The sequence below is a fragment of the Rhipicephalus microplus genome, chromosome X, assembly GCF_043290135.1.
Source record: "Rhipicephalus microplus isolate Deutch F79 chromosome X, USDA_Rmic, whole genome shotgun sequence".
NCBI lineage: Eukaryota > Metazoa > Arthropoda > Arachnida > Ixodida > Ixodidae > Rhipicephalus > Rhipicephalus microplus.
Genome location: NC_134710.1, coordinates 83,055,789 through 83,082,324, shown reverse-complemented (window position 1 = coordinate 83,082,324; position 26,536 = coordinate 83,055,789). Strand labels below are relative to the sequence as shown.

Genomic DNA, 26,536 nt, shown 5'->3' with positions numbered 1-26,536 from the left:
GTGCCATCTAGCGGGGCCATATTGAACCAGCGATAATCCCAACTTTGTTATTGCAGAAACATCGCGCATTGTACGTCTGGCACAAAAACCAGCCAGCGGCATTATTACAAATGAGTTACCTTTTCAATCATTTTCAGCTCAAAAACATTACGTGTAAGCCAACATGTTCATGACTGGTTACACGAAGTGTCACAAGGTGTCAACACCACCAATTCAGTAACCTTGTATTTTTCCCCCTCTTGTGCATACGAGGAAAAAACGTCTCGTGTTTTTGCCACAACGGTGATTCAACCCTATGTAAGATAAATGCAGTTAGCATCACCATTTATGGTTTGCGAAAACGTAAAAGTATACGCATTTACGTACATACGTAAATGCTGACGTAAGAGGAGCTAAAACGTTCAAAGACATGCGCTCCGGACGGTAAATGCAAAACGGTATCCAGTAACACATTAACGTAAAGAAGTATTCGTACAAGCTAAAAGTCCCTACTGTTGTTGGCCACAGCTTTCACCTCACGTTAGCCACAAGCTTCCGTTCATGCATGAATTATAGCACAAGAGCCTAGCACGAGGTAAGACAGTATGACCATATTAGGCATCATTACAGTGTCGATCTTTGGATACTTCTACAGAAAATGGCAGCTGCAGCGGTCGGCTGGGTGCTCAAGACAAGTGTGGATCTGTACAATGCGTAAGTAGTAATCTATACATTAGGTGACCTACAAGAATTGCAAAATAAAAACTCCCAAGCATTTCCCTGAGGGTGAACATGGTTAAGTGCGAATACACGGGGTGATGCTATGAGGGGTATTTATTAATTCGCACTATTATATTTATTAATCACACTATGGTGCCTTTATGGTGTAATGGTTTCTGGGAATTGCAATTTGATCACACTGGGGAGTTTACGTTAACTCACTGGCTAATGCAAATGGATTTTATTTAAATTTACTCCCCCTCACGACCCGCTCTCGACGGGAGACTGAGAGAGAAGGCGGGCGCACGAGAGAGAGGTGCGCGCGCAGCTGCAGCGAGCGAGAAGAGCGGAGGAGCGAGCGAAGGGGGAGGGAGTATAAGGCGCGTTACTGACACCGATATCAGCATCGCGTCCGTGGCTTATTCGGTAGAGCGTCGCGCTGCGGCTCGCCAAGTCCTCTTTCTTTTAAATATAGAGAGAAGACAGCGGACGCTGCCGACGGCGGTGGATGGTCTGGGGTCGCTTATAAAGTGTATTCACACTTAAAAAAAAACAGCATTTATGGCTATACATTACAGCATTCAAACCTCTCACCATTTGCTCTTCTTCTGCTTCCTCTGGCTTCTTGTAGTACAAAGAAACAAGATGTTGGGCCAGCCTCCTGTCGTAGCGTTGGTCTTGTGGATCCAGCATCAGAAAAATAAGGTCAAACCTGTGAGAAGGAAGAGGAGAAAAAAATATGTGAATTTTATTACTTGTTCTCCCCCTGTATCAGATAAAAGAAAAGGTATGCTTTATGGTGACTCCAACTGCAAAGTCAAGAAAAGCTGAAGTATGAGCACCATAAATGCCAACTGTAACCCCAGCTGAGTTACCAAAGCCATAAATGTGAGAGGCCGAATAGGTGGTGCTATCTGATGGAGTCGAAATGAAGCAGAAAAACAAAATGGTTACGGCAATAACATGGTGCCTTCTAGTTCTCTGCTGATACAAATTCCTTGCACCAGCATAATTCCCAATGAGTTGCCTTTTTTTTTCCTCCACAAAATCACTAGCTCACCACTAATTTGTCTATAATCGTGGTTGCATGCCAAAACATCACAATATGTCAATACCATCCTCCAGTAACCCGATACTGCATACACCCCTTTGCCGAGTATATCAACTACAGTAAAAGCTGAGTATGTCAACTCAGGTAAATCTAATTCTTTTTTATATTTGAAGTATTCTTGAACACGATAATGCTTTAAGATCAATGCATAGAAAAATCTAAGAATGCATCATATAAACATGAGTGGAACAGTTTGCTCCGCATTTGACAATAGTTCACAGTTCGCTACGCATCTGGCAGCAAAGCAAAAATTAATTCAAAAAGCCTCCTAGTGTGAACTTCAAGAGTGGCGACACAATATGCAGTGCTAAATGCAAATTAAACCTCCACGTCAACGAAATGACGACTGACTGCAAAGACCGTCTCGTTCATGATCATTTCAGTATCACCCTGCTCTATACTGTTGTCCAGGTGGAATCACACTTGTCTACTGTTTTTTGCAAAAATATGCAAAGACTGACACTGTAATGATAGCTAATACAGTTGAACCCACTTATAATGATCTATCGGTTACAACGATCATATTTCATTGCACTTATGATTTCACTGTGCTACCCATTGAAACTGCATCTACATATAACAAACATTTTTCAAAGCCTCCTACTTTTAAAATGACCACTTCTGCCACAGTTGTGGTAAAAATATGGCACATACAAAGCAGGGATAAAATTAAAACATACATTCTGAATCACATGAAAGGCATGTGTTCGCACATGCCCCACTGTAGCTTACTCACGACAAAGATATTGTTGACAGCAACGAGCACTGCCTGCAGATTGTGGACAGCTCGAGCAAGGTTTGCTCACTTTCCAGGAATTTTTTCATTGGCCTAACTACAATAAGAAATAAAAAGATAAAGAAAGAAAGAAATAGGAGACCGCATGAAGACTTGCGGTAAGCTTCCGCATTGTAAATTTTTCCCAACGCCGCTTTCTGCATCTGTGACTGCTGACAATTAACCTAAGAATGTCTTTGAATGCAATAAGCCATAAATGCAAGAAGCAATAACTTTTTGTTTCATAGAAGTTTGTTGCGACGCTCAACGTGGGGACGCTACTATGTGCCGCAAAAGGTCTTCCGCCATTCTGTAATGACACAGAATGGTCGATCGGTCACTTCTGTGCGGTCGTGGCGGTGTCTTAATAGACAAACACCAGAATAGAGCGAAGATGAGGTGGCGATGAATGTGCCGTTTTCACGGACAACATAATCGCAGACATCTGCAGATATCTGCTCCGCTGCGCATCTTTAAACCAAGTGGAGTGATGGCATTACAAGCAGTACAATAGTGCGTCCTGCTGTCGTTCGCAAGCTCGCCACCACCGTCTCATGTGAGGCTGCTAGCGCGTTGATTGCAAAATGTCTTTGTTGTGTTGAACTAATTGGCTATTCGCCATACCCGAGCACGATCCTCAGCGGAGCTTGCACAAATGCACAAACATGTGCGTACATTAAAGCGCACACTTGTGGCTTGTGACGTCGATAACCGAGTAAGCATACATGCTGCACATAACTAGCCAGAAATGACTCGTTCCACATAGCGGTACCGCCCATGAGTGGAACAGTGCGAGTTCATCATGAATGTGGTTTAATTTCCTCAAGAGCACACAGCAGACATCGTAAAAAATGCATCAAAAGGCCTAATGCGTCACCGGGGGGTTGTTAGCCCTGTTTTTATAAAGATACACAGGAAAAAAAAAAAAACATTTCGATCTCTAAGTACACATCTTTAAAGGCGAGTCAATATACAACACACTACTGATATAGTATTGACCACATATCAAGGCACTTCCGAGTTTTTTATAAATGGTTTCGACTGTATAGTGAAACTGCATGCTAGGTCCTCTTCATATAATTCAAGCACATAAGGAAGCTAACCAGCTAACATGAGGTAGCAGCTGGAGACAAGTCTTCACAGCCACACGCTCCACTGCTCTAGACAAGTGTGATTTCGTCTGTACGATAGCGAAGAGCGAAATTGTGCCGTATTAGTCAAGTGCGATTTCACAATTCTGAAAACACCACTCTTACTGAGCGAGAAAACATGCAAAAAAAAAAAACATGGAGGAGATTCCCTCGCAAAACACTATGACGTCATAAATTTTGAAGTCGTTTACTGGGTCCTACATAGCTTTTAATCAAGGAAATTGAAGCACAATGTCATCAGCGGGTGCCAAAGACCTATCATACGAAGTTTCAGAAAATTTCATCAAGCCAATGTCATGAAAACGCCAGAAGTACATTATAAAATCGCTGACATCACGCACAAAGATTTCGGTGCGAAATTTAAAAATTGAACTTCAACCTTGACTTCCTCCGCTAATAATGAATTTATGATGTAGAAACATGTAATGTTAGAGTTCTCAGAGTGCACTTTGTCAATCTACACTAAGTCACTGTTTCTCTTTAGTGCCCATTTAAAGGGCCAGTATCAGTGATGCTACTGGCTTAGGTTGTTTCGGAGCAGGTTATGGAGCAGACAAAAATGAATTTTGGAGCAGCGAAACTGGCTTTGGAGCATGTGTCACTACAAGCGATTTCAAGCCATGTACTGCGTTTGTGACAGACGACCGACAAAAGCACAATTTTCCGCACACTATTCAAGCGTAATAAAAATATCAAAAGCACAGAATTATAAATATCACCCATGTCTAACCTGAACTAGTATAGAAAGTCAAGCGTGAAACATAGAACCATAGCACCTTGTTATAAAATAACTAAAGGCGACATGATTATCACAGCTCGCACATTTGAAAAAAAAAAAAAGCAATAGAAACGTCTGTGATGACACCTTTGTATTTTATCAATCGCAATAGAAGAAAACACATGGCTCGTTAATTAAGTTCATGGACCACACACTTCTTTGACTACAGCCTAAGACCATCAGAAACTGTGTAGGGTGTTTTTGAATCGTTTGAATGACCGTTTGAGAGTAAACATATTGAGAAACAAGGCAGTAATTGTATCAGTCCAAGCGTGATTGATTGATATGTAGGGTTTAACATCCCAAAACCACCATATGTTTATGAGAGACGCCTCAGTGGAAGGCTACGGAGATTTCGACCACCTGGGGTTCTGTAATGTGCACACAAATATGAGCACACGGGCCTACAGCATTTTCGCCTCCTTCAAAAATGCAGCCGCCAGAGATCAGACCAAGAGTAAGTAATGCCCTTAAGCATCATCAAAAAGAGTCTCTGTATTTGACACATGACCCCCAAGCAGAAAGTTTACTGAACTAGCGAATCGCAAAGTTGGCTGGGTTGACTTTAGATGGTGCAGCATGCGTGAGGAGCCTTAGTGATACCTAGTAGTCGTCTTGGTGTGCACCCAGCAACACGCATGCCGGCCACATAAATATTTGCGAATACAAACAAGTGCCCATTTTCAAGAAGCCAAAGTTGTCAGCCACGCTTAAAAATTCAGATGTTTTCGTGGCACAGTCGAAAACCTACGTATACACAACAATGTACAAGAACATCTGCAATTTCGGACGCCAAGAGTCTTCGCTGCCGTTTTTCCGGACTGTACACTCACCTATCAGGTCCGAAATAGCATTGCTTAAAGTCCCACCTCCGCTACATCTACCATTTCACAAACTTGAATGAGCACTTTCTTGCCATCAGAGCTATGTCCGAAATTCAGCTTTGCCACAGTGACTAAGTGGTGTAAGGAGAAGGAGACCGAAAGTCAAAAGGCACCACTATCACAGCGCAGTGCGGCGATGTCTTTACTACTAAGCACTGGAGTCGCACAGAGGCGGGATGGCAGCAATGCAGAAAACACGCCAGTGCGACCTCATTGTTTTGCATGTTTTTCTAGCTGGTTGCGTACACTGAAGGCTTAGGAGATAAGTGTCGCAAGAGTGGCAGCGATAGGGAACCGCAGCCCAAAGTTATTTAGCGTTAAAAAAATCAAAATACAATAAAATGAATGCCTACCCTAAAATCAATTCTCGCGAATTCACCTGACCATGTTTCCCTCGCCCTGGGACGTCGAATGGCTGCCCAATGAAATGAACCGAAAGCCCTACCATACAGGAAGCTTGCATGACATATTACCCATTATTTCTGACATATTGAGTACACCATTGTGATGGTAAAAAATAATGTGGTACTGGAAGAGTGAACAGCACGTGCGAAAGGAGCCAGCTCGCGTACGCTTCTATAACGTTTTTTACCTTTACTGCTCTTTTTTTTTTTTTGCGACGGCATCTATATATCCACACTGTTACATTATTGTTTTCTTTCAGTTAGTTCTAACAACAGCACCTTTCCTTCATCACTGTGGCGTTCGGCGCATTTTTCGAGCGGCTTTGCAGTTTGCAAGCTGAAAAAGTCAGAGAGCTTTATTCTCTTCTATGTTCAGTAAAAAACCAAGCTAAAGAAAAAAGAAACCCAACAGTAATCTCTATTTTGATGCTATGCGGCGATTACACCTAACATTACATTTCTCCAATCACAGGCCTGAGCCCTCCGTCATCATAATTGCTTGCAATAGTTCTGGCGAGTGCCACTACAAGTTGATGCAGTCAGCAGCACTGTTTTAAAGTGTCAGAAAGTCCCTTTAAAAGCTAACATCCCTTTATGATAAGCATCTTCAGTTGATTGATTGGTAGTGCATGTGGTCTGGCCCAGCTGTAAGCATAATGCATGCTTTTAAGTACCGTAATTACTCGAATCTAATGCGCACCTTTTTTCCGGTTAAGCGAGTTCATAAATCGCATGCGCGTTAGAATCGAGTACGGAAAAAAAAATGAATACGGGCATTCTATTGCCATCGGCATTCCAAAATGGCCGCCCCCTACGTGCGTCGGCATGGCGCGTCGGCCATTTCTGCCTATGGGTTTCGCATGTGTAGCACTTCATACGTGTGCTGAGGAGTTCATCATCTTGGTGTGCATTAGCATTGACGGCATGGAAGGGCCGACTCCAAAAACTCGACGAGTGCACCATGATGCCGCTTTTAAAAGAAAAGTCATCGCGTGTGCCGAAACGGACGCAAATCGGGCTGCATCGCGGTCGTTCAGAGTTCCCGAAACGTGCGTGCGGGACTGGCGGAAACAAAAGCAGAATATTGTCGACAGCAAAGATTCACACAAAGGCTTCAGCAAACCACAGCAGGGTCGGTTCCCGCAAATTGAAGAGCTGCTCGGCGAGTATTCAGCGGACCACAGCGGCCCGTGACGACAGAACTGCTCCAAGTGCAGGCTATGCAGTTAGCCTTAGAAAAAGGGCTAATGCGGAGCCAGTTTAAAGCGAGCAGGTGCTGGCTAACTAACTTTATGAAGAGGAAAGGCTTTTCCCTCTGAAGGCGAACGGGCATATGCCAAAAGTTGCCGGAGGAGTACGAAGAAAAGTTTCAGTTTTCAGAGGTTCGTCCTAAACTTGCGGCACAACAACGGCTGCCTGCTTGGGCAAATCGGGAATGCCGATCAGACGCCTCTTTACTTTGACGTGCCTGGCACCACAACCGTCGAGAAGAAGGGCACGAAGCAAGTTCGCGTGCTGACATCGGGCCACAGTAAAGCTAGAGTGACGGCAATGCTCCATTGCACGTCAGATAGGCACAAGCTTCCCCCGTACCTCATATTTAAACGGAAGACGCTCCCGAAAGGAGTCTTTTTCCCGAGTGGTGTGATCGTGTGGGCCAACGAGAAAAATGGGTGCGCGTTGCAATCGATGTCTTAATTTTTTTTTTTTCGTCGTGGAAACCCGGTGCGCGTTACAATCGAGGGCGCGGTAGAATCGAGTAAATACGGTACATGAAAGAGTACCCGCAAAACATGTGTAGCTTTTTGCTATTGTGCATGGCATAATTCAATAACTATAGCAGCTACACAAAAAAGGATTGTACATTAGAAATCTCCATGAAAAACTATATTAATAACAAAATTTTCAAGTGTCTATGACTAGAAATAAAAAAAAAAACTTGTTTCGAGGAGCGCCTCTCCTTAACAAGCGAGAACACAAAAGCGCCATACTGCAGTTCACGCTACCTCTTTGTGCAACACTGCTTCACTAACAAAAGCAGGTCATCATCACCGTGTCCATGTGCTGTCAGGAATAGAGTGGGCATCAAGAACACTTTTATGACAAAAGCAAGCATACGGCACAGCAAGCGCCCCGGTAGTAACAGTGCCAACCGAGCTTGCGATGCACTGCACACAACTAGAAATGATCGGCTTCACACGGCAGCAAGTGCTGCTTGTTGGCGGAGATTTTGCATTCTTAAGTGGCACACACGCATCAAGGAAGCCCTAAAAATTTCGAGTCGTCCACTTTTCTGTCTTTGTTTGCCGAGTCATCGTTTCCAAACGTTCCATGCGTGACAGCCATAAATTCATCCGCGCATTGCTGGTATCGGCAGTGCTCATCGCAAGATGAAAATTTGCAACAGGTTGTTGGCAAATGGTTACAGGGTTCGTGGCAATCCCGAATGCATTTATGAGAGCCTGGCCGTGCACCAAAATGCCTGATAAGTCTACTGGCAGGCACTGAAACTATTTCGGCCATGGCTTTGGTGACCTGACCATGTTAGCGGGTAAAAAAAAACACCAATTCATCTTTTTGGATGACTTCGTGGTTTTTAGGTAGTCTGTGAAATCGGACATTGACCGTATTAAAACAGCGACCTTTTGCTAAGTTCTACTTGGATTGCGTCGTACACAGGGTCCACTGCAACGTCACTTTCAACAGAACCGCAAGTACTGTTAAACCTGGATATAACTAAATTAACAAATTCCTGGAAAAATAAGTTATAAAGAGGATTTTGTTAAATGCAGGTTCGGTACTAAAATTTGAAAAATAAACACAAATTAAAAAAAGGGGGAACTGAGGGCAGAGTTCACCCAAAACACTTACTTAGCAATAAAAAACTGCGTTATTATTGCATTAGCAATTATAAAATTACTCTCAACAGGTGTTTCCCATTGCTGCCAAGTTCCGCAACAACCCCAATTGATAACATGCCCCAGCGCATGGTAACATTTATGAGCAGGTAAAAGCGCATGAGCTCTGCTGAAGAAAAGATCAAATGAGCCGGCCCATCTCCATTGCCTGGAGGGCGTGCATACGATGCAAAACACAATTTTTTTTTTAATTTTAATTACAAATTTCATTGCTTTTAGTTACATGCAGACAATGACCGTCATTGTGTTTTAATTCGGGAAGTAGTTGTTCAATTTTCGATTAGCTTACAGCGTTGCTTTACTTAGAATTTCTAATATCCATATATGCATTAATGACTGTGCAATTTTATGTGCATAAATTTTTATAGTTGAAGCAAACAATACAATGTCATTACTAATTATCTCAAAAAATAATTGACCTGCAAAAAAAATTGGATAGTTAAAATAAGCTAAAAAAACTGAACAAAGCTGTGCAGTTTCACTTATTTTATTCAAGAAATAACCCACATTATCTTCAAAGTGGTCATGATGCCCAATTTTCAATTATAATCTGTGTGGTGCGGGTCGATTCTTGTACATTCAAGACAAGCTGGCAAAATATGAGCAAATTTAGTTGAGCCGTTATTTTTAATAAAATATCTTTATAATCGAGCGAGCAGCCTGAGAGTCGGGCAACACTGGCGCAATCGCTAGCCATGATGTCACGAACCGCTTGATGGGACAGCTGCTGCACGGTCTGCATTCCGGAGGACGATCGTGTTCGTGGTCATCTGTGCTTGCAATTAATCTTTTTCTGCAGTGTTCAATTAGCCACTGGAACTAAATGACTTCCAGGGGTTGAAACGATGCCACCACGCCACCCATGTAGTGCTGGTGCTTACAGCAAGCAATTTTCAAGGTTAAAAAGTGTCCTGCGAATGCGCAACGCGACGTATATGCTGTTTGCCACTACAAATAAATATTTATTGAAACTCCTCATAGGCAGTGCCATAATTGAGCGTCACACTTGTTATATTTTTTTTACCGTAACTGAATGAAATAGACAGAGTTCAAGTGAAGATTCGACCAAAATGTATATTGTAACACTAGCGCTGCACTGACATGCCGTTCATTTCGGCTTATGTTTACATGAGTCGCACGCAACAACCGATATAAAAACAACGGTTCAAACGCGCAGCATTGCTACAACCACTTATTTATTATGCTCAGCACTGAAAGTCGTGCATGCACGTATGCTAGCCAACAAAAATCTGCATGCTTTTCCATTTCCACGGCGTTAAGTAGCACTTGCTTGTGAATGCAGCGTCGAGAGGCCCCCGTATCTTAAGCTTGCTTTTCAACCTGACACGTTTGAAATAAAGCTACTTATCATTGCGGAAAGCCGTCTGCAATGCCTGCCACAACGAGGTCGTTGGCATCTTGGTTCACACCATCTTCGACGCTTTTTTCGTCGCTTGGCTGTGAAATAAAGCTACTTATCATTGCGGAAAGCCGTCAACAATGCCTGCCACAACGAGGTCGTTGGCATCTTGGTTCACACCATCTTCGACGCTTTTTTCGTCGCTTGGCTGGTGGCTATGAAGACGAATCCAAAATGCGCAACGTACACGACATGGTCGCTACATATGGTGATGGTATACCGGTAACACACCCCAACACTCGCAACCCACTGACACGTGCAGACCTCGCGGCAAGCAACACTCGCAACACTGACCGTGTGCGGAAGGTGCTGTTTGATAGCAGACGACGACACTGCTTCTTTGGCTTGTGACGCCACGCATGTCATGACAAAATGGCGGTCGCCGGCGGTGGGCAAAGTTTACAGCAGATGATTTTTACGGCTTATTTTGGACTGAAATAATCTCTTACAGTCCTGTTTTCACATGTGTTCAAGCATACCTGACCCTCTACCTTCGTTTTTTGCCGAAAGCCGTCAATCGTTGGGTTACCATATCATGACACCTTCAAAACCCATGTCCCCCCCTTAAGATGGTAGGCCACTCAAAAACAAAAAATTCTTTTAAGGGCAGGCAGCATTGAAATAACTTTTTCCTAAAAACCAGCATGTCTTATTTAATTTACCCAGCTTTTTACATTGCAAAATATTGAATATTTATTTATTGGGAGGTAATCTTCGTCAAAAATTGCATTAAAAGTGCTAGCCACGCCAGCTGTGATAAGTGACTAATGGGTGGCTTTATTCAGTAGAGCTTTGACATTTGTGTAACTAATGGCTGGAACTATGCAGTGAACTAGAATAAATATTATGCAGTGAATATCATGGAAGTAATGCTAAAAAAACAAAAAAAAAACGGGGCAAAAGAGCCAATTTAGACTGAACCTGTTGAAGAATTCAACTGTGAACTGAAAAATATTCAACGTATTTCTTTTATTCTAGTTTACTGCACAGATATATATGTTGTAAATCATTGTGCAACATTTCAGTTCAAAGTACACGCTGAGAAATACGTCATGAAAGTTTGCGTCGCAACATTTGGAGCAAATTGTTATTTTCGAAAAAAACGTAAACAAAGATTTCTGAGCTTGTAAAAAGGGTCACAATCTTCGCATGCAGGCCTAAAATGCACCAGATTCATAGCTGGGCCCTTCTGTGGAAGCATTATTGTCTCCTTTTGTACGGGTGGCTGCTCGTCTTTTTTTACTGGCCTGTTTTGTCCCATTCGCTGACTTGTGTTTAGCATTCTGCATGCGCAGGTGATCCCTGGCGATGCAAGCTTTCGTCGTGTGGTACAGTGGTTTTATGCCATTATGCCAGCTTTCCTCAGGATATCTAGGGTGCTTACACTGCCATTATTAAAGTGTGCCACAGCATCATGCAAGGCAAACATTACTGTAGGCAAGCTTACTAGACCTCTTTGGGTGCCCGCTGCCATATTAGACCATTGAAACACTCATTAGCATTTTGAGTCTTTCCATGAAGGCACTTCATTAGAAGTTCATCAGAGCACAGATCACTGTAGACAGTTTTAACTTTGTTGAGCACATCATTTGAAAGTCCTCCTTTGCGTACATATTTCCCTTGGCCGAGTGCTTCGACCCTTTGGTATCCGCACCAGCTTTTCGGTCCAAGTGGACACAGGCCATGTCTCGGCTGCTTGTCGGTAAAGCTGCAATGAAAAAGACTGGCAAGGATAGCCTTTTTCATTGCAGAAAGGTTCCCCACATTAGCCATTATGGGGATGCCATAGTAGTTTTGCAGGCGGTCAATGAGGGCATCAGTGAGCTTTCCCTCATCACCAAGTCCACGCACTGTCTTCTTCAGTGCGTGGACTTTTAAACACAAAGTTGTATTTAATGACATCATCTTATATAACAGTCACAATAAAATGCATTAAGTATTTTGAATAGCATTAATATAGACGAAACAACACTTGCTTTTGAAAACGATTTTTCGAAACCGAGACCACAGTTGGAAGTGTGGTTTCGGTTTTGCTGTAGGAGCATAGGGTATAGAAAACTTGCTGTAACTCGAAAACTAATGACGCTAGGAGGATAATTTTTGTTGCAACATATATGTGAATGTTTGGGCGTGCAAGAAAAACAAAACCCTAAAAATTTATTTTGCAAAAAAAAAAAAAAAAAAAGACTTTTGAAGGTGGCCTACCACCTTAAAGGGCCCAGGTGCCATGTACTGCCCTACACTTGCTCGATCAAAGCAATTTTGCCGAAAACGGATGACCACCACATAGCTTGAGAGCGATTTTTGCGGAGAGCAGCGCGTGCTGACTCATTTGTTGCCTGCACCTCAAATACGGCATCGGTGCGCTTTGGGGACCAGTTTCGGCAGCCGCTTTTCACACCTCCTCATTTTAGCCACCCTATCCATGGTGCGAGTCAAGGCTTCCTCACTTGAGGCCAACTGAAAAGTGCTGAAGACGGCTGCACCGTAGTCATATGCGAAGACAGACATGAACACAGAAACGCTTCGTGCCTCTTGGTTTTTTGTTAGCCTTTATTGCATTTACAGTGGTGATCCTCCCCATTTACGATTTGTAGCAATTTTTGGAGCAGGATAGAGTTTGTTTTGGAGCAGATTTGGAGCAGACAAAATGGAATTTAGGCTCACTTGGTGCAAGACATGTCTCAATTTTCGGTGAATATTCTTACTAGTGTTCAAACTAGAAATGCTCCAGCAATGTAAACAAGGAGACAAGGCAGACATCCAGACAGCAGCCAATAGTTAGGTTCTTAGCACCCACATTCTGGATGTGCAAAAGTGAAGCGTTAGTGACAAGAACGGTTAGATGTGTTCATGACAAAGTAAGCATGGTGCATACTGTTTATGCGATATAACAGGTGTCATAAGGTCATTCTGAAAAATAAAACCTAATCAGAAATCAAAATCAGTTTAATTTTGACGTTTTTGTGATTTATTCATGTTTTTAAGTTGAGTATCTAATTAAGGTACATAGAAATATTTAAACATAAGTAGGAACCTTCACTCAAGTTAGAATTAGCATAAATATGAAGTCTGTAAACAAAATACTGTCTATGTAAGCCTCACCTGGACAGCAGAGTGTGTGGCAGCTGAATGTTTTCAATTATAGTCTTGTTAGAGTTCCACTGAGATTCCACTGGATTCGCAGCGGCCAGAATTGACGTCCGTGCATTCAGCTGACATATTATTCCAGCCTTAGCAATTGACAAAGTTTGTTGTTCCTGTCAAAAAGGTTAGTAAAAAATGAGCACAGCTTGCATTAAATTGCGCAAGGCCGTGTCACACCAGAGCTGGTGGGCACGTTTCAGCTTCTCTAGTTCACCATCTATATATACAGAATGCTTGGGCCGTCATTGTACACATGCCACTTCAAAATGATAACTTTCTGTCTACAACACTAGGCTAGACTCGACTGTCCCCGAATTCATGTCTAATTATAAAATTCATGAAGATAAAATTAACAAATAGCTCTTGGTTTGCTTGTGTCCAACTCTCAGTTTTAACTGTCTCGTTACCATCAGCCACTTCACATTTACGCACAATATATTTCATATTTGTGATTAAATGAAGCTTTTTCCAATGCATGCATGAGAGAGCAAGCTGCGTAAATATTCCGCAGTTTTTTTTTTTTTTTCACAACAGACAAGAAAATTTTTTTAAATGTTGTTCGGGCTTTCAGTACAACCTAGGACAATAAAGTAAATGATGTGCATCATGGAGATGCATGGGCTACTGTTTTATGGGCAGTTAACAAAATAGGGTATTTAATTATTAACTGGCCCTTTACCCCTGAAATACTCTCTGTGTAACAATGCTGCCGTAACTGAAGGTTTTACATCACATTTGAAAAAATCTTTGATATGTAACGTTTGCTTTAGTCTAGAAGCAGGTCGGAGGCCCTAGAATATATATGCTGCGACTCTGAATTCTCAGGAAAATTTCGCAGGCCTTTGTCACGTGCTGAATTGTTGACTAATCGTGACCACAATACTAGTATATTTAAAAAAAAGTGCTGTGCATGACTTCTAGAAGTTAAGGCAAACAGTGTCACCTATTTTTGTGAAAAAAAAAAATAAAGAGCAAAATAGTGGTCAGTTCAACTACATACTGTATTTACTCACATAATTTGCGCACTTTTTGTCGAGATTTGGGGGCCCCGAGAAGGGGGTTTGCTAGCTACGCGGGATTTCACTAGTGCATAGGAAATATTGTGTCACAGTCCTAACACGCAAAGTATGTAAATTTAAAAAAATAAATAAATTGGAGCACCAACGAAGTGTAGTTGTTAATTTCGGAAGAATCAGCACATACTTTAACCAGTCAGATCTAGTCACGCGCAGTCTAGCGGGAATCACTGATCGCAAAGCCGATTGGTAATCATCGTCGTGGCCGCTGCCACCACCCTCCCGAAATGCATCGTCCTCGGTTACGTCAAGGGCATTCGAACACCCCATTTTCTTGAATCTCTTTTGACAATGCTGGATGAAACTAGATCCCACGACAAGGCGACGGAAGAACAAAGCATCCGCACACAATTGAAAAGGCGTCCTTTAGTGGCAGAAAACTTGCATTAGCAACAACCACTCTTCAGTTTTCTCACGTACCTATCGCGCTGGTCATCACGTAAGTACGTCCCCTTGAAGTGCTTTGCGGCGGCACGCTTCCCGTTTTCTTCAGCGAAATTTACAACAGTGAACTTCAATTTCGCTGTATATATAATTATTATAGCACATCGCAAAGGAACCATCAAAACACATCGGCCGGATGGTGAAACCTAAACTTCCGAAATTGACCAAGCATGCATTCCAGCGTGGACGCAGAGAACGAGAACACTTAGCACGACAGGCTCTCGCACACCTCCGATGCAGAAAGTTGTCCATGCCTTGACGCGAGCGTGCATTATCACCATTATTGCGGTTGTAGAGATTGGGAGAGGCAAACACTCGAGCAGTTCAGGCGACCCGTCAACAGGTTTGTGTTTGGGTGCGGTATTCTAGGGACCCCAGTTCGGGGGAAGTCCTCGAAAGAAGGGACTTCGCATTCGCAGCATCTGCTCCGGGAACGCTAAATATGCGAGTAAATATTTTTTTTTTTTTAAACGTGGCAAAATATTAAGGGTGCGCAAATTATGCGAAGACACAAATTATGCATGTAAATACGCATCCTGCTCACAGTAAATAACGCAATAAAGTACAATGTTGAGTCCTAAAGAAAAACCTGTAAGTGTAGCAAACATGCAGTTTCTCTAACATCAAAACAGTTGGAAACCAGTACATTTACCCAATTAAATAATGCTATGAGCCACAGAATGAAATAACAGCAGTCTTAGAAAGCTTGATCTATGCTGTATGGGGTTGTTCCATTGCTTGACAACACTGCATACCGTGCTAGCCCATTCAGCAGGGAAAATTAACCTCTAAAATTAGCACTGAATTGGTTCTATAGTCGTGTACAGCTTTATAAGGCAACAGGAGCCACATCAACGATGGATGCGCACAATACTACCCCAATGTGTGGCTCTACATAGGTGTCATGAGCTGGACGAATGGTATCCCATTGCCAGACAGCTGCAAAGCGTGACTATATCTTTAATTGCGGAGGCAATCGAATGCTATGCTTCATTCACCTGGGCTGTGCCTCTGTTGTCTTCTTAAGTTACACCCCACTAGTACGACATATGAGTAGACTGCTGGAAGAAATCTTGTGCATGTAAAATTAATATTTTTTTTTCTCAAAGACCACAAAAATGTCTTGGTGCATGCCAAGCACAAGTTATGAGATTTTAGCTGCAATGTAGCAGGTTTCACTCATTGGCAAAGTTCGGCGCAATTGGAGCGGCTATCAAATCATTGTAACAGCCCTGGTGTAAAATTCGTATAGTACATACGTGCCACAGAAATTGGGCTAATCCTACTACAGTTTAGTTTCTTTCGTTAACCATCTGCACAGAACACTTGGCCTGCCACTGAGTGCACTGGTTCATGAAGATGATATTTTTCTATCTACCACGCATGGCAAACATAGACTATAACAGCTCAACTTTAAAAACTAATGTTCTCCCCCATTTCTTGACAATGTGATCATTTAAAAAAATAGGAAATCGTGAAACTCACCATTACTTCATGAAGAATTGACCTTGTTGAGTCACTCATCTTGTCAAACTCGTCAATGCAACAGATTCCATTGTCGCTCAACACCAAGGCACCCCTATGGCAAGCAACATACAACATTACAGCACACACTAATTTTTTTTAGTCTTACTAAGAGCAATTTTATTACAAAAGATAAATGTTCCACAATCATTAAAACAGGCTCATATTCCAAGAAGGATAAATTACATTTGAAGATTATACCATTCAAAATTAGAAATGTGGCATGTTCTAAATTGAGACTGCAAAAACTACAAAAAAAAGTAATCAGATTCGTTAATACAGACACTGGTTGCTGACAAACAGCCCAACAGAAAGACCGTCTTGGTGGGGGAAAAAAACCAAAAAGAACAAAACCAAGAACAAGGGCGGGAGGGGGGGGGGGTGCTCAAGCATTGGAGAGCTCTTGCTGTGCAGACCTTGAATTGCCGCAACCGTGGACATGAATGTCACTTAGTTTATTTTTTAATACAAAACAATAATTGTCATTATAAAATGTCCATTTTCGTAAAGAGTGAGGACCACTGCCAAAACTGCAGCATGAGAGAGAGCTACGACTAAAGCTAAGTTACACTCTGAGCCTATGCCTGGCCATAGCTTCGCTGCATTAACAACTACTACACAGTGTCACGCATTTTTGCAGGTCAAGGCCAGATGTGACGGCTGTGCCTGTGCTTGTTTTCCACAATTCCTTAACTTACTGGCTCAACATGACATGTTCAGGTAGCCTGCTAATTTCAGCTTGTCAACCTGTGATGAAAATCTTCGTTCAACAGAGTGCTCTCATAAGCACATAAGAATGGCATACAAACATGCCATTGAGATGCCTCATTTGAAGAGTTTGCAGTGTGCAGAAGGAAATAGAAGAAGCCCTGTCTTTGAATAATGTACATAGCTCCAGCATGCGTGGTGAGTCTTCAAAACAATTTCAATAGCTAAAAATTTTTCAACATTCATCGACTGTCCCTTACATTACTCATTAAAAACAATCCTTCAATAGCTCCCTGAAAGCATGTACAAATGGCTTAGTGGCTAAATTGATGCAAAAAGGATCAAAGGTATGAAGGTTATACTTTTGACCCTTGTGCAATGATGATAGTGTATTGCACAAACATAGTTTCTTACCTAACTCATCCCTACAGGCAGTACACAAACCAGCTTTACACACACACACACACACACACACACACACACACACACACACACACACACACACACACACCTATATATATATATGCGGTAGAAAAAAAAAACGACGAACGTACAAAATGCAGTTTTCGCAGAAATAAACTTCGCGAGGAGACTGTGCGAAAAGTGTTCCTCCAGCTGGAGTGTCCATATTATCTTACACCAGCATTTTGCAGATCTACGCGAGATCGAATCTTAACAAATTAACTGCCAGCATCATTAAGTATAACATTTCAATTTGTTTCATTTGCATTCATTCTCCCCCCTAGCAGTGAAAGTGTGGCTTTTGTAGCTATGTACAGCCGCCCATTTCCTTTTAACCTGAACGTGCGAGTGTCAACCGGTGAGTTGATAAGTGCCGTATTACCGAGCAAAGCGGCAACATAAACAAGAATATATGCGCAAACGAACCGCCGAACGTGCGAAGGCTGGTTTCATTGCAAAAAAAAAAAAAAGAAAGAAAGAAAGAACAACGAAGTAACACTGTGGAACGGCCGCCGACCGAAACACCGAACCAACGCCTCCTCTATTTAGATGCCTGCCGCATGAGAACGAAAACAGCTGCCACACCCTTTCTCTCCATTTTATATTATTGTTGGTCACTGGCGCCATTTGTGACACACACAGCAAACACTCGACATTTTGCATAGTCTCTGAAATGGTCGTGTATAGTTGCAGATCTTGAATAACTCTCAACTGACGTGCCCCTATGGGTCACAAGTAAAAAACGCCATGACGATAGTGTCGGTCGCGAGTGCCACCGCGTGGCACTTGCTCAAAACTGAAAACAAGGCGACTCTGCTGGCAACACGAGCCATTCGTCAGGCATCTTAATAAAGCAAGCGTTAACCGAACGAACATGGAGCTAAGCCTAAATGCTCGTGTAGCCCAGAGCCGGCACGCAGCGATGCCTCTTAAAGCGCTCGTTGCGAGTTTCGATTACAAAATGAAACAGTGACAAATCACCACTCATGAAAACTGTGCCACGTGATCGCCGACGAATCATAAGTCGCGAATAAGGCGCCGAGATGCCCGTTTATATAATTTAAAATGGTTTGAATGCACGTTCGGTCACCACGGCTTCGCAAATAACCACGTCTTTCTCTCTAACTGCAAACACCGACGTGCGGATTTCGCGTACGATGGCTTTTTTAAATGCAATGAGAACTCGCTTGACTAAATAAACTAGTCGCTAATGGGCGTAAGCCGAGAATGGGTTGCACGCATTCTGTCGCTCACGGAAACCATTTTGATAACTGATGTGCACGCGCCAGAGCGTCCAGAAGACGCATTGCATGCAGGGAAATGACTCCATGTTTGATGCTACTCACTCACGGCAAACGCGCACGCGTAGGGGGCCGCATGCAGCAGCGTCGACATGAAAACCGCAGCGACCAGAGGAACGCGCTACGCACAACAAAGAATCTGAGAGTCAACTCCGCTACGATCACAACAGCACATTTTTGCGGGGTCACACATATTTACAACAGTTTAGAGGAGCTTATGGCAGCACCTTGCATGGGAGCCTTTGACACCAGAAAGGTGCCAAGTAAAAAAAAAAAAACACAATTGGGCGCGTCTTACTAGTCAACTCCGCCTTTTTTCCCCACTGAAGCTGAGCTACGCATCAAAATTCTAGCTTTCGAGGCTGTTTTGGAGCAGTTCGGTGCAATTTTCGTAATTTTTATGCTTTTAGAGCAGCTTGGCACAAGAAAACGGAAATGTATGAAAAATGCGCAATATGCACAGCTCTCTCACCCATTTCATGCGCATTGCATTTTTGTTGGCAACTGAAGTGCAACCAGTGATGTGCAGCTGTTATTATGAACGCTCACATAAAAGAAAAATTCTCTTGCACACTGAGGATGGCCGCATCGTGTCTTTTTTGTGTGCTGGAAGAGATGTTAAGCTGCATGTCGACCAGGGAATACCTCCATGGGCCAAAAAGTATTAACATTCAGATACGATGAGCTTGCCAACTAGCTGAAGCTGTTTCATGTAGATAAGAGCTTGTCTTGGTAACGGCCCTGGATATACACACAGTGAAGTCTCGATCACAGAAATATATGAACAGTTAGAAACTAAATTTTTCATTAAAAAAAGGTATGCTGTACCAGTCTCACTCTAAATAATGTGACCTAGGGGCATGTCCGTTTTTATTTTTTGCACCCGTATTTAATCAGTGTAATATGAATTCAAGAAAAAAAAAAGAAAAAAAGCTTGTTTTTGTCAGACATTATTGAGCGTCACAATACGTGAAATTGACATAACATTGCACACAACATTGTGTTATATGTATAACTGAAGCTGTTTTTTTTCAATACATTAGTTCAATGAAGGTTTTGTTGGAACCAAACTGATTTGTCATAAATACGGGTCATTGCAAAACGAGAGGCCGTATACTCTAGGTTCTACTGTAGGCCCTACATATACTCTTTTTTCTTTCATTAAAAATTTACCATGCTTTATGATCGCACCCCTAAGCTTGCGCGCATTTTTCTGAAAAAAAAAAAAAGTGCAATCATTATGTGAAAAAATCGCATTTTTATGAGACTGCAAACATAAAAAAATGTTTCATAAGCAAAGCAAGAAACACATACGTTTGTAAGACCAGCTGCTTAGTCTCTGGGTCTTTGGTGACGTAAGCAGTCAGACCTACAGCACTGGAGCCCTTTCCTGATGTGTACTGGCCACGGGGCACCAAGTTGTACACATACTGCAACAGCTGTGATTTGCTTGTTCCTGGGTCACCACAAAGGAGGATGTTTATTTCAGACCTGTAGGAAAGAAAAGCATAAAACCGAACTCTGATTATGAATATAATTAATCATGATATAATGAACAGTATGAATTTTCAGGAGACTAGAGAAAACAAAAAAAAGGGCATGCATACCTATATTGAAGAGCACATACAGCTAGGTAGTCAAAATCAATCAGACAATGCAAAACTTGCAGTGATAGAGCCATGCCTGCTGCACCAGACAGCTTTGAAGGATGCCCACCTTCACAGAGCGGAATGGCTCTGGACTTTCATAGTTGGAATATCAATTACCCCTGTTAGCTATACGACCCATTCTACTGTCTTCCAATCTCTAGACACTTTCCCATCATTTTGATCTCAATTGGACGCTGCATGGTATTACACATATTTCAAGAATTTTTGTTTTCCTCGAAGTTTCAGCGTGACTTGACAGTATAGTATTAAAACGTAGTAAATTGCTAGCCATGGTTTGCATTTGTCTCCTTAATCTTTGGCAAATTTCCTTTTCATAAGTAGGCTGGCCTGTAAGTAATTCACCTAGATATACAGTCAAGCCTCTTTCTAGTATAACGAACTCTCACTAATCCAGATGTGTGGCCAAGCAGATAACTGAACATGCTTACTGTGATACGGTTGTCAGCAATAAGTCATACAAGCATGTTCCTAGGTGATGCTTATCTCCAAAGGATACCACGATTGAAGCAGAATCGTTGAGTGACCGGTCTCTGCACTTGCCAGAATGACAGACCTTTTGCAGCACATCGCGTCATCGGCTAGTTGAGGAGTGCCTTCAACCTTTCTGTGCCAAGAAGTTATCGCAGTTACTGCTTCTTGGGTTGCAAGGCATTGGCTGGTTTGTTGTTGGCAGTGATGCTACTGGCTTAGGCTGCTTTAGAGCAGCTTTTGAAGCAGACAAAAATGCATTTAGGAGCAGATATTGCTAGAGTCAATATTAAGACACCTATTGTGTTCACGAAGAAATCCATAAACAGGGGTTGTGTCGAGCTGACGCTCCGACAAGCGGTCATGTCTTCCTCAGAACAAAACTGTTCTGTTCTAGCCTCGAGAAAAACAAATCCGCTTGTCGAAACGTCGGCCCGACACAACCCCTGTTCACGATAGTTTTTATCCACCTCTTCCCGACGTTTTTTAAATACTGTGTTAACGAAACACGAATGATAAAATGACAATGTACTGCACGCTATTCAAGCATAATATAGTAAAATGGATGGATGGATGAAAAACTTTTATTGGGGTCCTGAAGGATTCCACCCCCGTTTTATAGGGGTAGGATCGCGGGCCGCTCCCACGTTGGGACGGGGACGCGCAGCCTCACCGCCGCATCGTGGGCCTTCTGGACAGCCTTTAGTTGTTGTACGAGAACCGGACTCGTGAGCATTAAATGAAAGGAGTTCTGAGAAAATTCTTCATTTTTTCTTTGTAAAGAGGGGCACCTCCAGAGCGTGTTGAAGAAAAAAATTATATCACCGACACATAACCTGACAACATTTAATAGACAAAGCCAATGACGAACTTTAAAACCATAGCACTTCATTATAGCGTGACCAAAGATCAGTTGACTCCAGATTTTTCAGAAGCCAAATTTTTCAGACATTCTTGAAAATTCACATGATTTCACGACAGCATCACAAACCCTATCGACGTCTATGGATAAGAACATCTGAAAATTTGCTAGACTGAAACTCTTCGGCGTCAGATTTTTTGGGCTTTCAGCCGACATTCCAAGTATGAAAAGCATTACTTAAAGTCCCCACCTTTGCTATGTCTTTGACCTCGTAGGCTTAAACGAACACTTTCAAGAGTCGTTCGGTGTCACAGTAATGTCCAAAAGTCGGCTTTGCCGCAATTCAAATGTGCTATGGGGTGAAAAAGAAAGTTCAAGGGCTCGTTCTCACAGTTGTCAAACGCCCCATCCCATCACCATGACATCACCGGTTTTTGTCAGGGTAGTTGGTTTTTTTTTTTTTTTTTTTTTTTTTTTTGCTGGGACGGAGCCTTACTCCTTATTGTACCAAGGCTGGTTCCCCCTCAGAACAGAAGAAAACGGGGAGAGCACAAAAGAACGTGGGGGTAGAAGGCTTGGGTATTTGCATGGTCATGGAGAAAGGGATTATCGTGTATAAAAATGAGTTGCTGTCCATATACAGCTACGTCGCGTATTTTCTATGTTTTTTTTTTTTTTTTGACGTCGCAACGCGACGGGTTGTTTGACTGCTATGAGAATGAGCTCTAACGGATAAGCACCAAAAATGGTCAGAGGCGTTATGGAGGCAATCTGTCAAGCACGGCAGTATGACCTAATCGCTGTACAATAAGAATATTTAGCTAACAGCTTGTTACTGCATTAGGCTCAGTTTTGGTGTGCTACACGCTTTTAATCACTCACGCATACTGCCCTTCTGTGCGAATCTGCTAAGTGCGCCGCACAGACGCAGTGCCATCACGTAGAAAAGCAGCTCGCCATTGCCGTGCCCATGTGCGATCAGGAGCAGAGTGGGCATCAAGAAAACTTTATGACAAATACGCACGTACGAAAGCGCCCCGGCAGGAACAGCGTCAGCTGTGTAGGCTTTGTGCTGCACACTACTAGGAGCGATCGATCTCAAGTGGCATCAAGTGCTATGTGTTGCACAACGGAGAATTTTGTACAGTGGCACATCTTCTGAGTACACACAAACATCGCAAAAGTACGAACAAGTATTCGTCTATTCTGCCACATCCTTTATGTTTTGTGTCATCGTTTCCACGCTCTATGCGATAAATCCGCAACTTATTTCGCGCTTTGCTAGTATCAGTGGCACTCATCACGCGATGCACCTTTTCAAATAGACGTTGACAGACCCTGAATGTATTTATGACAGCCTGAGCGTGCACCAAAATGACTGATAAGTGTACTCTAGGAGGAATCGAAACTAGTTCAGATGGGGCTGTGGCGATTTAACTACTTGAGCGGAATAAAAAGTCATAAATCTATTTTTCGGACGATTTCCTGGTCCCTAGAAAGTCCAAAAAGTCGGGCATTTACTGGGTCCAACCATCCATAGTCCCAACAGTGACATCTGGCCCAGTTTGGCTTAGCTTGGCTCAGGTTGCCTCTTACACAGGTGCACCGCGATTTCATTTACAACGGGAGAACCTCAAGTACTTTCGTTTCAGAAATCCAGAGCATGCCCTTGGGCGCAGACTCGCCAAATTTTGAGGAAATGTAGCAGTGCGTAAGAGCCAGGGCAATTTGGCGGAATTGGCGCAGCCACTCGTAGCTGTAGAGTACAGCATTAGAAAATGTTGCCATGCAAAAGCTGACACCAAGCTTTAGGCCCCCCCCAGCTTCATCACGGTTATGCTGACCCTGTAGAGATAGCTGGAAAACGAGTGGCCACACTCAAGATAACCATAATCTGCATGCAATGCTTGCAAATATAGGATATTTTTGTCACTTGATTGATTGATTGATTGATATGTGAGGTTTAACGTCCCAAAACCACCATATGATTATGAGAGACGTCGTAGTGGAGGGCTCCAAAAACTTCGCCCATCTGGGGTTCTTTGAAGTGCACCCAAATCTGAGCACACAGGCCTACAACATTTCCGCCTTCATCGGAAATGCAGCCGCCGCAGCCGGGATTCGATCCCGCGACCTGTGGGTCAGCAGCCGAGTACCTTAGCCACTAGACCACCGTGGCGGGGCGATATTTTTGTCACGATTACACTGAAAGAATGCACGCACAAGTGCGCGGCCTTCTCATGGTTTAGAAGACCAGTTTCATTTTCTCGTTAACTTTGTGTACAAGCCATATTTTTACCACTGCATTGTCTGAAAGGTTAAACATAAAAGACGAACATTTAGAAAAATTATATCTGGGCGCACTTTTAGTGGGTAGCACAAGAAAATCTTTAGTGCATCGAAATATGGTAATTACAAATATTATATCCTTATATTTGGAATACTTATAAGTGGGTTCGACTGTACATACTCCTGCATAGACTTTATAGGCTGGTCGAATCAGTGGAAGAGTTATTATGATTGTGAACCCTTGCTCTTTTGAAAGACGTTTGACTTGGCCATCCGCCCATTCATTTTCAGCCCTACTTTAACATTCTCTTAGTGTAGATTCTTTTTTTGCGATTCCTTGTCATTACTGCTGAAGAGCACTTTATATGTTAAAGCACAGGTTGATTTACTCCAATAATCTCTCTTCCCATTTCTTTCTGATCTGGCCGTTTTTGATGCCTTTTATAACCATGCAGTTAGCAACGCTACAATGATCATATCTCCCTTGCACCATCACACTTGACCTGATGGTGGCATTCAGATGCAAGAAAGACATGATTTACAAGTCGCGCCGTTTAACTAAAACTTCACAAAGTAGTGACATATGTGGTTATTCGTGCGCCTCCTCTCTTTTCCCCCTCCTCCAACTTCTCCAAGGCCGGCACTGCGTCGGTATTGACCAGATGCCGTCACGTGAGACTGCTCCCAGTTTTCGTTTGTTTACAGTCGCTGGCAACAACCATCTTTGCTCTCGAGGCACGGACTGCTTGGGGCACAGCGCATCTGCTTTAACAGATACGAACTTGTCTTTCCGCGCACACTGTGCTGTGAAATACTTTTCACCCAAGAATGAAGTCACTGTTCGTTGCCGTGAGTGGTTGTTGTGCTTTCCGATTCCATAACAAATTTAGTGACGGCCGAAAGCTCATTATGGTACCACCCGTTAAGCAGAACGAGTTGCGACAAAAGACATGGTTGCATAGAATCCGAAGTCAGAACTTCAGGCCGACATTTTTTAATCTACTTTGCGAAGTTCCGCGTCTCTCACTATGAGCATGGTTTGATGTTTGCTCAATTCAATGCCTACTCTTATGCCTTAGGCAAGTCGCAGTTAATTGTGTAGGACGTCGTGATCTGTCACTCAGGTTTCAGTAACGCTTCTGCGCTGCTGTTTCTCTTTTTTTTTTTGTCAACAATACATGTTTACGTCTTCTGCTTGTCGTTACGTGACAACTGGTTTGAGTTCGCAGTATTGGTTTGTTCACTTAATTAGCATGCACGCAGGAAGACATTGGAAACTGTGATTGCAAAACTTCAGAGATTCCTTGCAGCTGTTTTGAATAAACAAGACTGGAGTGCAGCAACTCATTAAGATTAGTACTCTCCGTTGGTTTTGTTGCGTGCTTGTGTATTTCAGAGCCAATTGCTCTCTCTGGCTCTTTTACGTTGACCCATCAGCCGGGGGACTCGCGATGCGAGGGCAGCTATACAAAGCGTGCATTCCTTCGAGTGATTGGGTGTGTGCATTGCTTAGAAACCTCACACATACGAGCCATTTTGCTTGAGATTATTTGCTATTTCGTATGAAGGTTTATATCCGCGAGCGGAGTTCGCGCAAAGTAATCACGTATGGTGGCAAGCTAGTTCATTCATACCCTAGCTCATTCTTTCAGCAATAAAGTTTGTGAGATACGTCCACAAGGTGCAGTTCCGAAATGTGATTGGTGCGTGTAATCACTTCACAAAACAAACACAGCTGTTCGAATGTACTTCATCTCACACATAATTGAAACCTTAGATACCTCACCAAACACTAAAATTAGCCTTGGGTGGCATCGCCGTCCCGTGTCGATAGCGTCGACGCGAGTTGTTGCTTCCACTGCATGACAATGACTGTGAATGCTCTTTGCACATAATGTGTACGGCAAAGCTTGCACCACCCATGCACTGAGTAAGGAAAGACAGGGCGTTATCGCGTCGGCTAATAAAAAGGTAAGTCACAGCTGCCGCACAAGAACGTCTGAGCGATGTTATTTACAGTGCAAAACACACTCAGAGACGCGCTAAACCATGTGCAAATAAAAAATGGGGTTTCTCACTAACGATCGCTTGTTATGTTTAAAAATATACACACTAAGGGCTGATGCACACAAAGTAAACATCTGGTCACTGCGACGCCGAGTGACTCAATCAAGGCATAATCCCACGTACTCATTTCATTGAACAACGTTACACGCGTAAAGATAATTTTAGGATGAATTTTAGGGGTCACACGGCTGGCACGAACGCTGCCTGCCAAGCAAGCACTCTCGTCGCGAAAGGGCGTCTGCTATGCAGGAGCAATACAGGTGGCGCCACGTTCGAAAAGAAAGTGCGAGGGTGAGGCGACCGAGGAGAAACGAGAGTGGAGGAGGAGTGTCGCTACTTTATGAAGTTCTAGGGGTTTTAACGGCATTTCGGCAGAGC

The 26,536-nt window shown here is 42.9% G+C and overlaps 1 protein-coding gene across 2 annotated transcripts in view; it reads right to left on the bottom strand.

The window, feature by feature from the left end:
- dpa (disc proliferation abnormal) overlaps nt 1–26,536 on the bottom strand; it is an 87,454-nt gene that overhangs the window by 12,949 nt on the left and 47,969 nt on the right. For both annotated transcript variants that reach the window (XM_037427325.2, XM_075877231.1), the window contains exons 16-19: nt 20,117–20,293; nt 16,293–16,386; nt 13,246–13,400; nt 1,294–1,411 (exon numbers count right to left, since the gene is read on the bottom strand). In XM_037427325.2, coding sequence (XP_037283222.2) covers nt 1,294–1,411; nt 13,246–13,400; nt 16,293–16,386; nt 20,117–20,293 — 544 coding nt within the window. The remainder of the gene's footprint in view (nt 1–1,293; nt 1,412–13,245; nt 13,401–16,292; nt 16,387–20,116; nt 20,294–26,536) is intronic.